This window comes from Sinocyclocheilus grahami, unplaced genomic scaffold (genome assembly GCF_001515645.1).
Source record: "Sinocyclocheilus grahami isolate Dianchi unplaced genomic scaffold, SAMN03320097.WGS_v1.1 scaffold1131.1, whole genome shotgun sequence".
In the NCBI taxonomy this organism is placed as follows: domain Eukaryota; kingdom Metazoa; phylum Chordata; class Actinopteri; order Cypriniformes; family Cyprinidae; genus Sinocyclocheilus; species Sinocyclocheilus grahami.
This window is the reverse complement of record NW_015506310.1, coordinates 305,466-318,001: the sequence shown is the minus strand read 5'-3', so window position 1 is coordinate 318,001 and position 12,536 is coordinate 305,466. Positions and strand designations below refer to the sequence as shown.

The following is a 12,536-nucleotide window of genomic DNA, read 5'->3' as shown; positions in this document are numbered from 1 at the left end:
TTAACATATGATTATTTAATGTAAATTGAAATGCTTACAAATGTCAGTAACTTTCAGTTTATACGATCTTCATTTGTTGGTCTTTGTTTGTTGTGTAGACCTCTATTTACACATCTTAACAAATAATCTATTAATTATTTTGTTTTTGCAGTACCCAATCTAAAGTGGAAACTATTCATCATTTGCAAATGTTTATAAATGTTTACTAATCATTAATAGTTAATACCTTTATAAGCAGACATCTCAATGGCAAAAAGTGTCCCGAAAGACCTGAATTTACCCTATTCACACATCTTTACTAATCATTTATTAATTATTTGTTCATGTTTTTGCAGTAGCCAATCTATAGTTGAAACTATTCATCATTTGTAAATGTTTACAAACGATTACTAATCATTTAGTATCTTTATGGGCATTGGACTTTTAGCTAATGTAACAAGGTTTGTGTAAAGGGTGGCTGATTAAGTTTAGCTAATTGCTTGCTAAAAGACATAACAGATTGTAATTTTGGTGCAAAAGTTTTTTTTAATGTAAATTGAAATGCTTACAAATGTCAGTAACTTTCAGTTTATACGATCTTCATTTGTTGGTCTTTGTTTGTTGTGTAGACCTCTATTTACACATCTTAACAAATAATCTATTAATTATTTTGTTTTTGCAGTACCCAATCTAAAGTGGAAACTATTCATCATTTGCAAATGTTTATAAATGTTTACTAATCATTAATAGTTAATACCTTTATAAGCAGACATCTCAATGGCAAAAAGTGTCCCGAAAGACCTGAATTTACCCTATTCACACATCTTTACTAATCATTTATTAATTATTTGTTCATGTTTTTGCAGTAGCCAATCTATAGTTGAAACTATTCATCATTTGTAAATGTTTACAAACGATTACTAATCATTTAGTATCTTTATGGGCATTGGACTTTTAGCTAATGTAACAAGGTTTGTGTAAAGGGTGGCTGATTAAGTTTAGCTAATTGCTTGCTAAAAGACATAACAGATTGTAATTTTGGTGCAAAAGTTTTTTTTATTGCCTCAACACTCACATTAGTATACTACTCTTCAGTATATCATTAAACAGGATATTCCTTGAATCATAAATAAACAGGGGCAAACAAATCATTTTTTAAAAGAAAATACTTGTTCATTTATCAAAGCAATATAATAAACAGATTGAACCGTGTTCCCTTATAATAATCAAATGGACCCCTGTACACTTCTGACCCCTTAACCAACCCTTAAACCTACCCAAACCACCAAACCTGTCCCTAACCTTACCCGTATCACACCTCAATAGCAGCTAAAGTGTTGTACATTAACACAAGCTTTTAATCATTTTATAACATCTGTTAAAATCACTGGTAGATTCTCAATAAGTGCTTGATCATAAGGAATTGAAAGTTTAATGACATTTGTAAGCATTTTAACTTACATGAAATAATGATTAAAGACATAACAGATTGTAATTTTGGTGCAAAAGTTTTTTTTATTGCCTCAACACTCACATTAGTATACTACTCTTCAGTATATCATTAAACAGGATATTCCTTGAATCATAAATAAACAGGGGCAAACAAATCATTTTTTAAAAGAAAATACTTGTTCATTTATCAAAGCAAAATATAATAAACAGATTGAACCGTGTTCCCTTATAATAATCAAATGGACCCCTGTACACTTCTGACCCCTTAACCAACCCTTAAACCTACCCAAACCACCAAACCTGTCCCTAACCTTACCCGTATCACACCTCAATAGCAGCTAAAGTGTTGTACATTAACACAAGCTTTTAATCATTTTATAACATCTGTTAAAATCACTGGTAGATTCTCAATAAGTGCTTGATCATATGGAATTGAAAGTTTAATGACATTTGTAAGCATTTTAACTTACATGAAATAATGATTTGTTTGAACAATATCTAATGTTTAATACGTTTATTAGCAAACATTAACAAGCACATTATCTTATGTTTCTAACTCTTTGAATATACATATTAACTAATGATACATTATGAATTATTTAATGTTCCAAAATAATTTCTGGAAATTTAAATTAAGCTGAAATAAAAAAAAAGAAATATAAATATTTGATGAACACTGTACTATTTTTAACTTATATTTTAGTTAGCTCATAAGGCAACATTTTTAAGAATAAGCTGAAATGCTACAATGATTAAAACCGCTCATTAAAAATGATTAAAAATGATTAAATATTTGTTAAAAATAAACAAATGCTAACTAGAAATACAAATGATTAAAAACTAATGAAAATGACAAAATTACTAAAACTTAAGCTACGATTAAAATGAAAACAGAAAAAAAAAAGAAAAAAAATGATTAAGAAATATTAAAATAGTACATAAACAATACTAAAATTACACTGGTTTGGTATCATCCTGTCATGTCTGATTTTGCAGGTGTGTATTTACCAATAGCAGCACATGGAAACCTGATACGGCCTGCTAATCACTACTAAACCAGTTCTACTTGTCGGGCAATATAAATGGGATTCATTAGTGTGACAAGCACATGTACTGATCCACATTTTCCCCGTGGCAATGAAACCTTTCTGACGTTTTACGTAAATGCATTGGTTACAGGGTTGCTCACCAAACTCCTCCTGGCTCCGGTCCCTGTGGAGGTAGATCCACAGTTTGTGGCCAATGTCGTATTTCACGCAAGGGTCTTTCTCATAGTGCAGGCGGTCAAGGGCACCGCTCACCACCGTGTTTACCTAAAAATTGACAAAATGTGTGAGTGTAACACTGACTAATGTGTTATAATAGTAAATACGGCAGCATAAAACACATGTAAGACCTGAGCGCTGGTGACATCGGGGGCTAAGAACTGGGAGTCCTTGAGTAACTCACAAATCTCAGCTCTAGTACCTTCTCCATTAGGAAGCCTGGCAGCAGCATCTCGCACTGTTTATGTAAAAAGGAAACACATGCATATGCCTTTTATCTTTCTTTATTGAACCTCAATTCAAGACCTTCTGAGAATAATGGTTCAGTTTTCACATGGTTCATGTCATTCCAAACCCATTTGAGCTTCTTTCTACTGACCGTTCTTGTCATAATAATTAAAGAAACTTGGAATGACATGAGAGTGAGTAATTATTTTTTGGGTGAACTGTCCCTGATAACTGTTATAATTATTTTAAGAAACTAATACCAGAAATTGGGAAGGAAAACAGGATCTTAATGAATAATGTATTGTACTGACATGGTTTAATCAACCATGTCAATAAAATGCATTCCTAAGAGAACTACAGAAAGAAAGAGGACCCAGTGGTTACCGAGAGACAGTATGGTGACATAGGCCGGTCTGTCAGACCGCAGTAAAGAATGCTCTCGTGCTTTATTGAGCGACGTCTCCTTGTCAAAAACTCCCTTGACCGGTCCCACCACAGACTCAAAGCCGTGCATTCGGTAAGTGAAGGCTTTATGCGGCTGATCATAACGCTGCTGCTCCTAAAAAACCACAAACACTTCAATGACTGAAAGAATAATAACAGACTAAATTCCAAAAGCAGTGCAACAATGTAAAAAAATATGGGTTTGACAGCATGCCTCCTTAGGGTAGGTGAGACCCAAGCACTAACCTGCTCTTGAAAAACATGCCTTTCCTCTCCTGTACTAGGCCTCACCACATAGTCAGTCCATCTAATAAAGAGTAGAAAAAACAACATGAAATGTCATGCATGTGTGCACCAGTCTCAACTAAAAAGACAAAGGAAGCTTTTTGTTCAAGTATGATACGTATGGTTAAGCAAACTCACACTCTTGGTGTTGGAGGAGTGAGCTCTGTGGTTTCCTCTCCCTCTTGCTGTAAAACAAACATAGAATCAGAAATCGGTGAGTGTGTCATCATTACATCATCGTGAAAAAGCATATAAGCCATTTACTACCTTGACAATAACATGATCCTTTGACTCCAGCCATAACTGGCACAGGGCACTTAGATCTTTGTCTACCTCCTGACTTGGACCTGTACATATCAGTGTAAAGAAATGTACTCTATTGGTGGTTTTGACATACTTGAATGAAGTAGTGCATGAAATGTATGAATTTACACAATCTAAAAACCCCTTGATCTGAAAGACACCTGTTTAAAAATTAGTTTTGTAGACAAATACAAATTAAATGCCTTTACAAAAGTAATATTCTAACCATTTTTTCAAAGACAAATGGAGTGTACACAACTGTTCAGTAAGACTTTGTTTAATTACTTTTATTCAGCAAGAATTCATTTAATTTCATTACAGTCATTTTTGATTAATTTAATGAATTCTTACTCATTAAAAGTCATTTTTAAGACTTACAGAACGGGTGTGTACACTGCATTAGAATATTTTGTTCTTTGATTAGAATATTACTTTTGTAAAGGCATTCAAATTATATTTGTCTACGAAACTAATCCTGAAAAATTCTGAAAAAAATATTAAGCAGCACAACAGTTTTCAACATCAATGATATAAGGTTTCTTGAGCACCAAATCAGTATATTAGAATGATTTCTGAAGGATCATGTGACACTGAAGACTGGAGTAATGGCTTCTGAAAATTCAGCTTTGACATCACAGGAATAAATTACATTTTAAAATATATTATATTAGAAAACCGTTTTTGAAATTCTAATAATAATTCACAATATTACGGTTTTTATTATGTGTGTGTGTGTGTGTTCCACAGTTCCTATTATGATACATAATTACATTTTCTACTCACTACATACTGTTAGAGAAGTACTATTTATGTATGTATTTATTTTAATTTAATTTTCATGATTTAATTTCAAATTTTTTACACTATTTTTCTCTAAACTCTTTCATGGACCCCCTAGTACTCCCTTGTGAACCCCTGGAGGTCCCCGGACCCCAGTTTGAAAACCACTGTCCTAGTGCACAATGTAATTTTGGGTTTGATGTACTATTAAAACATGCTGTATCTTTAAGATGCTTTTTTTTATGATAAAAATGTGATGTCAATTTTACTTATTGTCATCACAGTTTCTTAAAGGCACAATATGTACGATTTTCATAATAAAATATCCAAAAACCACATGCACGGTGTGATATATTTCATGCAGTTGTGCACTTACGTTATCCCAAAAGTTCCCAAGGATTTGTAAATCCAGAGAAATTCCAATTTTATATAATGGCTTGTTCCTGTTCATTGTTGCCTATCAATGATGTAATATCCTATGGCAAAAAAAAAACTATGGCAACACACGTGGATAAAAATGCAGCGGTGTTAAACTAAATCCATTACGACTGTCGCGAATAAAATGAAAATGAAATGAAAAGTGTTGACTGCAGCATTAAATTTAGATCTGCTCAATGTTGCACCATGATTCTTTTTCCGAGTTTTACAGTGTTGCGCATTCTAACCAATCACACATGAGTCTGTTGAGTTCATGAACGCAACGGCCAATCAGAGGCATTCAGATGAGTCATCACTGAAACGCCTTGAGGGCTCTCTGACCCTCCCATAGAAAGCAAGGTAACTACCTCGTTCAAGGTCCAGAAAAGTACCAAGATGATTGACAAAGTAGTCCGTGTGACATCAGTGTTCAACTGTAAAGTTACGAAGCTACGAGAATACTTTTTTGCGCAAAGAAAACAAAAATAACGACTTTATTCCACATTTTCGTCTCTACTGCGCCACTCTGACGTCATTACGCCGGATCTGGGTCAGCGCTGCCACACGCTTGTGTCATGGTACTGTCGTGAACACGCGTCCACAAGTGACTTTAAAGTTGAACCACTGATGTCACACGGACTACTTTGTTGATCATCTTGGTACTTTTCTGGACCTTGAACGTGGTAGTTACCCTGCTGTCTATGGGAGGGTCAGAGATCCCTCATATTTCATCAAAAATATCTTAAATTGTTTTCTGAAGATGAACGAAGGTCTTACGTGTTTCGAACAACACGAGGGTGAGTAATTAATGACAGAATTTAAATTTTTGGGTGAACTAACCCTTTAAAGATGTAGTAGGTAAAAAACAAACTAAAATATGACAAAAACAAAACTTTACTAACATTATAACTGCACATCAGAGGGAAAAAGTAATATAAATAATAAAGTAAAAAAATGACCCCTTTAGGCAACTTACTGGCTGTCGTTTTCTTTTCTCTCTGTGTCTGTGCAGCATGGCTCTTAGCTCCTTCTCACCCAGCTCAGGCTTGTCTACATGGAAAATCATATTCAGTCCCTTACAACTTCATAGAACATTAAAGCTATAGCTTTAACTGACCTCTGGTTTTCATGTCCTGAGTAGAAAGGCTGGGTAGGACCCTGAGAGAGACAGTTGGCGTTGTGGAGGAGGGCGACTGAGGAACAGGAAACCAAGAGGCTGTATCTGTTTACATGAACATAAAATCATCATATCAATCATCATTACATGAACACATAATCATGCTGAAAAAGATGTTGTCACACTGCATCACACCCACCATCTTCATCAGATGACACATTACTGTCCCCACACTCTGTTTTCACACCCTTCAGTATGTGACCCACTCGATGTCTCACCCTCTGCTCCAGCATCTCCTTATGAGAGGGGGCAGGGTACCGCCGTTTTACCGCAAGCTCAGGTCCACTGCGGACTGCCAAATCCAGCAACTCCTGCATTACAAGAGAACCCATATGCATTCATTAGTAGATTACATAGTGATAATCTACATGCTGATTTGGTGCTCAAGAAACATTTCTTAATATATTCAATGTTGAAAACAGTTGTGATGCTTAATATTTTTGTTGAAATCAAGAAACTTTTTTAGGATTCTTCGATGAATAGATTTAAAACAAATAACAGTATTTACTTAAATTTAAATGATTTGTAACAAATTAAATGCCTTTACACTCACTTTTGATCAATTTAATGCATGCCTCTCTCAAACAAGTCGTTTTCAACAAAGTCCCCTCCTTTGACAAGTGCAGTCTGCTCTGATTGGCCAGCTGACCCAGTACATTGTGATTGGCCGAACACCACAAGCATGCATCGGAAATGTAACACCCCTTACCATAATAGTACACAAGCCGCGGTTAAACAGCTGACGTGCTATGATTTCTGACATGCAGTTCACTCTCCTGTGATGTGACCCTGTTCCCCTCACACACACACACGACGCGTTACTCTGCGCTGCGCAAAACTCCGCATTTGAACAGTCAATAGCAAATACTTAAACTAATAACAAAACATACTTACAGTCGCTGATTCAGAAGCGCCAGATTGCCATAGCAAAGTCGGAATTGACCCTTTTTTTTTTTTTAGAAATAGCCTTTGTGCACAGCCAGCCTTGTACTCTTCTAGGTTAAAAAAAACTGTTGTCCATAAAATGCGTTGCACAAATTCGAACATCTGGGTTGTGCTGTTCAGTTGTAAATAAATCTTAACCAATGATTCCTAATTGCATCTACTTCCGGAAGGCCAAATAAAGTGCTTTTGCTTTCGCACTGAAACACAGCATCTCCTTGACATGGCTGCATCAACACTGCTCACTACTGAAACCACGCCTTCTTTCTTTGCGTGCACATTTGGGTGGCATTATGCTAAATAATATTCCCAGATAGTGACGTAGGTATGTGGGGGCGTGTTAGAACGAGCCGTTTTAGGTAGGCGTGGTTGACTCTTAACTTTTATAAAGAATATCTCTTTGGATTTGAGACTTCAGTCTTTGTAACTTTACAGATCTTTTTTATGCACCAAGAGCTTGTAACACTAAAGAGAAAGGAAAACTTGAAATCATATGACCCCTTTAAATTCTTTCAAAAATGAAAAAAAATGTAGTGACTCCAAAATTTTGGACAGCAGTGTATATGTAAAGATAAACAATGACCAAGTAACAGAAACTGAATTAGCTTTTTCTGTGAGGTCTGTGATTTTTTGTACCTTTCTAGAAACCAGGATCTGTTTGAGTAATTTGTGGTAGTACTGTTGAAGGGAGTAGATGTGCCTTTTTTTCTGCGATTTGGCACAAAGTTGTCTGTACTTGACCACCTCTGGGTTAAAGTAACCGATTAACAAACTTGTATTTAAAAATTCAAAGGTTGAAAATAAAAGGAAAAGAGAGTAACCTCTAAACAGCTTCTGGGCAATGTGCAAGGGGTTTCCGAAGAAGTAATTCTGGTTGTTGAAAAGTTCGCTGATGATGCTGTTTTGTTCTGAAATGTTATTCTCGGAGAACTGAGGCAGGAGTTGGCATAGATGTGTCCGTTGAGCATCTGTGAGCACATCTGTCCATGTGCTCTCACTCATCACCGAGAAGAATATCTCTGGCTGCTCTTACACAAAGACACAAATGCACGGCTTAGTCTTTACTCTCATGTTTTCATCAAAAATAAACAAGAAGGATGATAACTCACGTCCTCCAGCAAATCTTCAGGAACCCGAACTCTACAGTTTCCCAACATGCACTCTTCCATCACACGTCCATCCTGATCCATTCCAGACTCCAGTGGGTCTGTTAACACGTGATCCAATGCATCCATCTTTACCTAAATCCTCACAGCAGCAAAAAACGGTATCTGTGGGTTTACAAAATTAAGTATGATCAACTAAGGAAACAGGTCTAAAGACATATGAAAAGCAGTATTTTGTATGACTTCAGGATTCTTTTAGTAATTAACTCGCCTTTTAAAATATATAATTATTAAATTGCTGCATTTCACACAATTGTATTTAATACACCATTTGTAATAATGAAATAAATGACAACAAAATCAGCATGCATGCAAACTGTCAAGATACTTTAGCATGTTCACTTCCGTATTACATTTGAGGACAACAAACCAGATTAATCTAAAATAGAAAAACTATGAAACCGTGTATTATTTCCCGTGACAACTGTATATTTTGACAAAAAAACACATATAATAACTATCTTTGATGTGTTGCTAATTCTGTAACTAGCTATTACAACGAGCTAACAGTCCCATTCAGCCTTTACATCCATTATGATGTAATTAACCAAATGTATCGTGTTCTTTTATCTATTTTACGTCTATCAAGTAAATATTTAAAGCATCTTACCATGAATGTTGGTGGAAATGTGTTAGCGAGCTACGCACAAGGACGGTAGGAATAATAACATGGGTGCACATTTCCGGTCTGTCATCTAAACTTCCGTTCATAGATGTAAATTCTGCAAAAGAATGATTTCTCACAAATATTGGTACTGCTACTGTGGTACAAAATAATTAAATAAAACACACAAATGAACGAATGAAGACAAATCCATATATTCGTGCGTAAATAAATATATAATTAAGTGGGCTAACGAAATTAATGAAAGGCTGATAAAATACGAAAATGTTAAAGAAAATGCAAAATTAAAAATATTCCTATTTTTTCTTTGTTGCATCTTTGCCGCCAGGTGTAGTACAACAAAGAAAAAATAGGAATATTTTCCTATTATTATTTTCCAAGGAATATTTTCCTAACATCACACACACAAGCAAACGTTTTCATCAAAATATCTTCGCCTTTAATATTTCAAAATCATATTTTATAATAGCTTTTGGATAAAGAGATGAACAAAGCTCATGTCAGACTTAATTGCAGTCTGAAGAAATAGTTTAGTTATTAGTTATTAATTTAATTTCCGATTTTAAATTACAAATGCCAATATAACAATTGCAAGCCTTACATTACAGTTAATAATAGAAATGGACAGAAATAAGGCATTACATAGATATCATTGTAGCTACAATATATAAACAAAAATAAGATACTTTTAGATAATTAAAAGTATTCACTGATCTTTATAGACATTTTCATAACCTCCTGTCTTTATTTTTGTGTTAACCTATTAACATGTTAAATATGTTATATTTAAAATGTATTTGATGCATTTTTCATAACTTTCCCTGAATACACAACATGAAAAATAAACAAATACAAAGCAGATTAGAATTTCCCTTTTAATGTTTATCAAAGATTCCACCGTATCAAGGCACATTATGGGAACGCCAATCCCCCAAAGGAGGTCATTAACAAAAATAAAAATATAACATTTTAACTAAATCACAGATACACATAACAGTAAAACAAACAAAAAAGTGTAAACAAAATTGCAAAAATCTAAATAATAAAAAAAGACAAATTTTTATAACAAAACATAAAATTTTCCAACATTTCAATGGATGTAAAATACAAATCTAAGGAGTAAGAACACAAATTTTAATCCACACACACAGTAAATATACTTGCAAATAACAAAGCTTACAGAAATTATATAATTTTATCAGCATACAAATAAAATTAAATATTCAAGCAGGACATAATAAATGAAAACACTAAAATTGTTTCCTGTTACTTAGCCATAAAATACATTTGTGCACAGATCTGATCATGAAGTCTGTTTGGTATGAAAGGTGATAAAACTATAATGTAATAAACATAAAACACAGTCAATTAACACATTATGCCAACAATTACATTATAAAAATCCCTGCATTTAAGTTGTAATGACTTAAGCAAGGCAGCAAGAATACTTTTCCTCCACAGCAAGAGCAACATTTGAGCTCTAAAACAGCACATAGACGACATAAACAAAGCTCTTTTAAGAGCATAAATACATAAAGAATAGATGAAGAAGCTATGAAAGCTCATTATTATATTCATGGAAAATAAAAGTCAAAAATATTTTGTGGACATTTGGCCTGATTATAGGAATCTTTATGGAAACTGAAATACAACCCAAACGAATACGAATGCTTGAATTATCCACAGTAACTCTCAATACATTTTGTTATGCTTTAGTCCATTTCTTGTCACCATTGTGACATTATACCCCTGTCATCTCCCTGATCCAGCTGCGGTATTCTGTGACCCGTGTGTAAATGCCGGGCCTGTTCCTGCGGCCGCAGCCATCTCCCCAACTCACAACACCAGCAAGAAACATGCGGCCATTGCTCTCAGTGGAAGTCATTGGACCACCTGAGTCACCCTGGCAGAGGAATGAGCAATATATATGCGTTACTGATAAATGTAAGGCTATGACATGTATCTGAATGTGAAAAAAACAGAATCTCTGTAATCTTTCATTTCACCTGACATGCATCTACGCCTCCGCTTAATACACCAGCACAGATCATGCGTGGTGTTATCCCATTATCCATCAGCTTGCTGCACACAGTGTTGTTAATAATGCGCACCTCGGCCTTCTGCAACACTGATGCAATGGCATCTAACAGGGGGGAGAAGGCGTTTTCTTAGCTTACTAACAATTTTAGGTTGTTATTGTCATAATAATCACTATCCCTCATTATCTGGTTTGCACAAACAGAGCAGCGCATGTCTTATTGTGTACTTACACAATACCAGTCAAGAGTTTAGACACACTTTAATAAATTTGTGTTTCTCTAGAGGTTTTAAGCATAAAGGGGCAAAACAAATCGCATTGGCCAGTCTGGTAGTTGTGTTGGACTCATTTTTGGTTACTCACTTTTATTTTTATCAGACAACTGATATGGATGGATTTTCATTTCATAATTGTACATTTTACTTTTTTTGGTAAAAATTACAATTCATGTCTTCACAGGTGAATACCTTAAATGCCCTTAAATAAATAAATATTTTTGTATAAATAAATAAATGCCCCTTATACCCTTAAATGCTTAAAATTTATCCTGCAGATAAACTGTGTCTATATCTGAATTTATACAAAACTGAAACGTATATACTTTTTTTAATGGATTTAGTTGGGCTGGAGAGCAGTGTTGGGAGTTACGTAATCAGATTACTTTTTCAAGTAACTAGTAAATTAACGCATTACTTTTTAATTTACAAGAGAATATCTTAATAGAGAATAGAGTTACTTTTTCAAATAAGTAACACAAGTAACTTTTTTTTCCCAATTTATTGATTGATAGCTCTCCTGTCCCCATGTTGAGAGAAATCAGAAGATGTTACTGTAGTTCTAAAATAAATGTGCATTAATTCATCTCACTCACACAAAAAAAAACACAGATTCAGTATTCCTCAAAATGAATAAAAATAATGCAACTCAGAATATGATGCAAACCTGCAATAATTAAATGTTAAACAACACAAATATCCTTTATGTATTTAATCCCATTCTATTAACCAATGTCTTTGCTTCTGACCTTCGATGATCCAGTTCAACCGTACTAATAAGCAAAAATGACTCTAGACAAACATTTGTGTCTTTTTTTATTGCTGAAGTGTGTTGAAATTTCTTCTTCTGCATTCTACTGTACGGACATAAATTTACTTTCCCTTCAGTCTGAGGCTTATTCATTTCCCTTTTGATGTGAAAAGGCTTTTATATTTGCCAAAAATAGAACTTTTTTTATTTTAAAAACAAACAAGCAAGCCCTGTCCAGATTTAAAAAGTAACGCAAAAGTAACAATACAATGTTTCTATTTTAAATAAATGCTGTACTTTTGAACTTTATATTAATCAAAGCATCCTGTACAAAATGCATCACCGTTTCAACAGAAATATTAAAGAGGTCATATGATGTTGCTAAAAAGAATATTATTTTGTGTATTTG

General features: G+C 34.2%; 2 protein-coding genes across 2 annotated transcripts in view; both read right to left on the bottom strand.

Moving 5' to 3' along the window:
• LOC107567165 (nuclear factor related to kappa-B-binding protein-like) overlaps positions 1-9,114 on the bottom strand; it is a 14,425-nt gene extending 5,311 nt beyond the window's left edge. The window contains exons 1-12 of the mRNA XM_016252802.1: positions 9,049-9,114; positions 8,382-8,513; positions 7,909-8,295; positions 6,470-6,641; positions 6,271-6,375; positions 6,130-6,203; positions 3,921-4,106; positions 3,792-3,838; positions 3,615-3,675; positions 3,309-3,483; positions 2,828-2,934; positions 2,621-2,744 (exon numbers count right to left, since the gene is read on the bottom strand). Of these exons, the coding sequence (XP_016108288.1) occupies positions 2,621-2,744; positions 2,828-2,934; positions 3,309-3,483; positions 3,615-3,675; positions 3,792-3,838; positions 3,921-4,106; positions 6,130-6,203; positions 6,271-6,375; positions 6,470-6,641; positions 7,909-8,295; positions 8,382-8,513; positions 9,049-9,051 (1,573 nt within the window). The 5' untranslated portion in view covers positions 9,052-9,114. The remainder of the gene's footprint in view (positions 1-2,620; positions 2,745-2,827; positions 2,935-3,308; positions 3,484-3,614; positions 3,676-3,791; positions 3,839-3,920; positions 4,107-6,129; positions 6,204-6,270; positions 6,376-6,469; positions 6,642-7,908; positions 8,296-8,381; positions 8,514-9,048) is intronic.
• A 1,193-nt stretch (positions 9,115-10,307) lies between these two features.
• Positions 10,308-12,536, bottom strand: part of LOC107567179 (suppressor of tumorigenicity 14 protein homolog) — an 11,092-nt gene continuing 8,863 nt past the window's right edge. Inside the window, exons 18-19 of the mRNA XM_016252821.1 lie at positions 11,070-11,206; positions 10,308-10,966 (exon numbers count right to left, since the gene is read on the bottom strand). Coding sequence (XP_016108307.1) covers positions 10,805-10,966; positions 11,070-11,206 — 299 coding nt within the window. The 3' untranslated portion in view covers positions 10,308-10,804. The remainder of the gene's footprint in view (positions 10,967-11,069; positions 11,207-12,536) is intronic.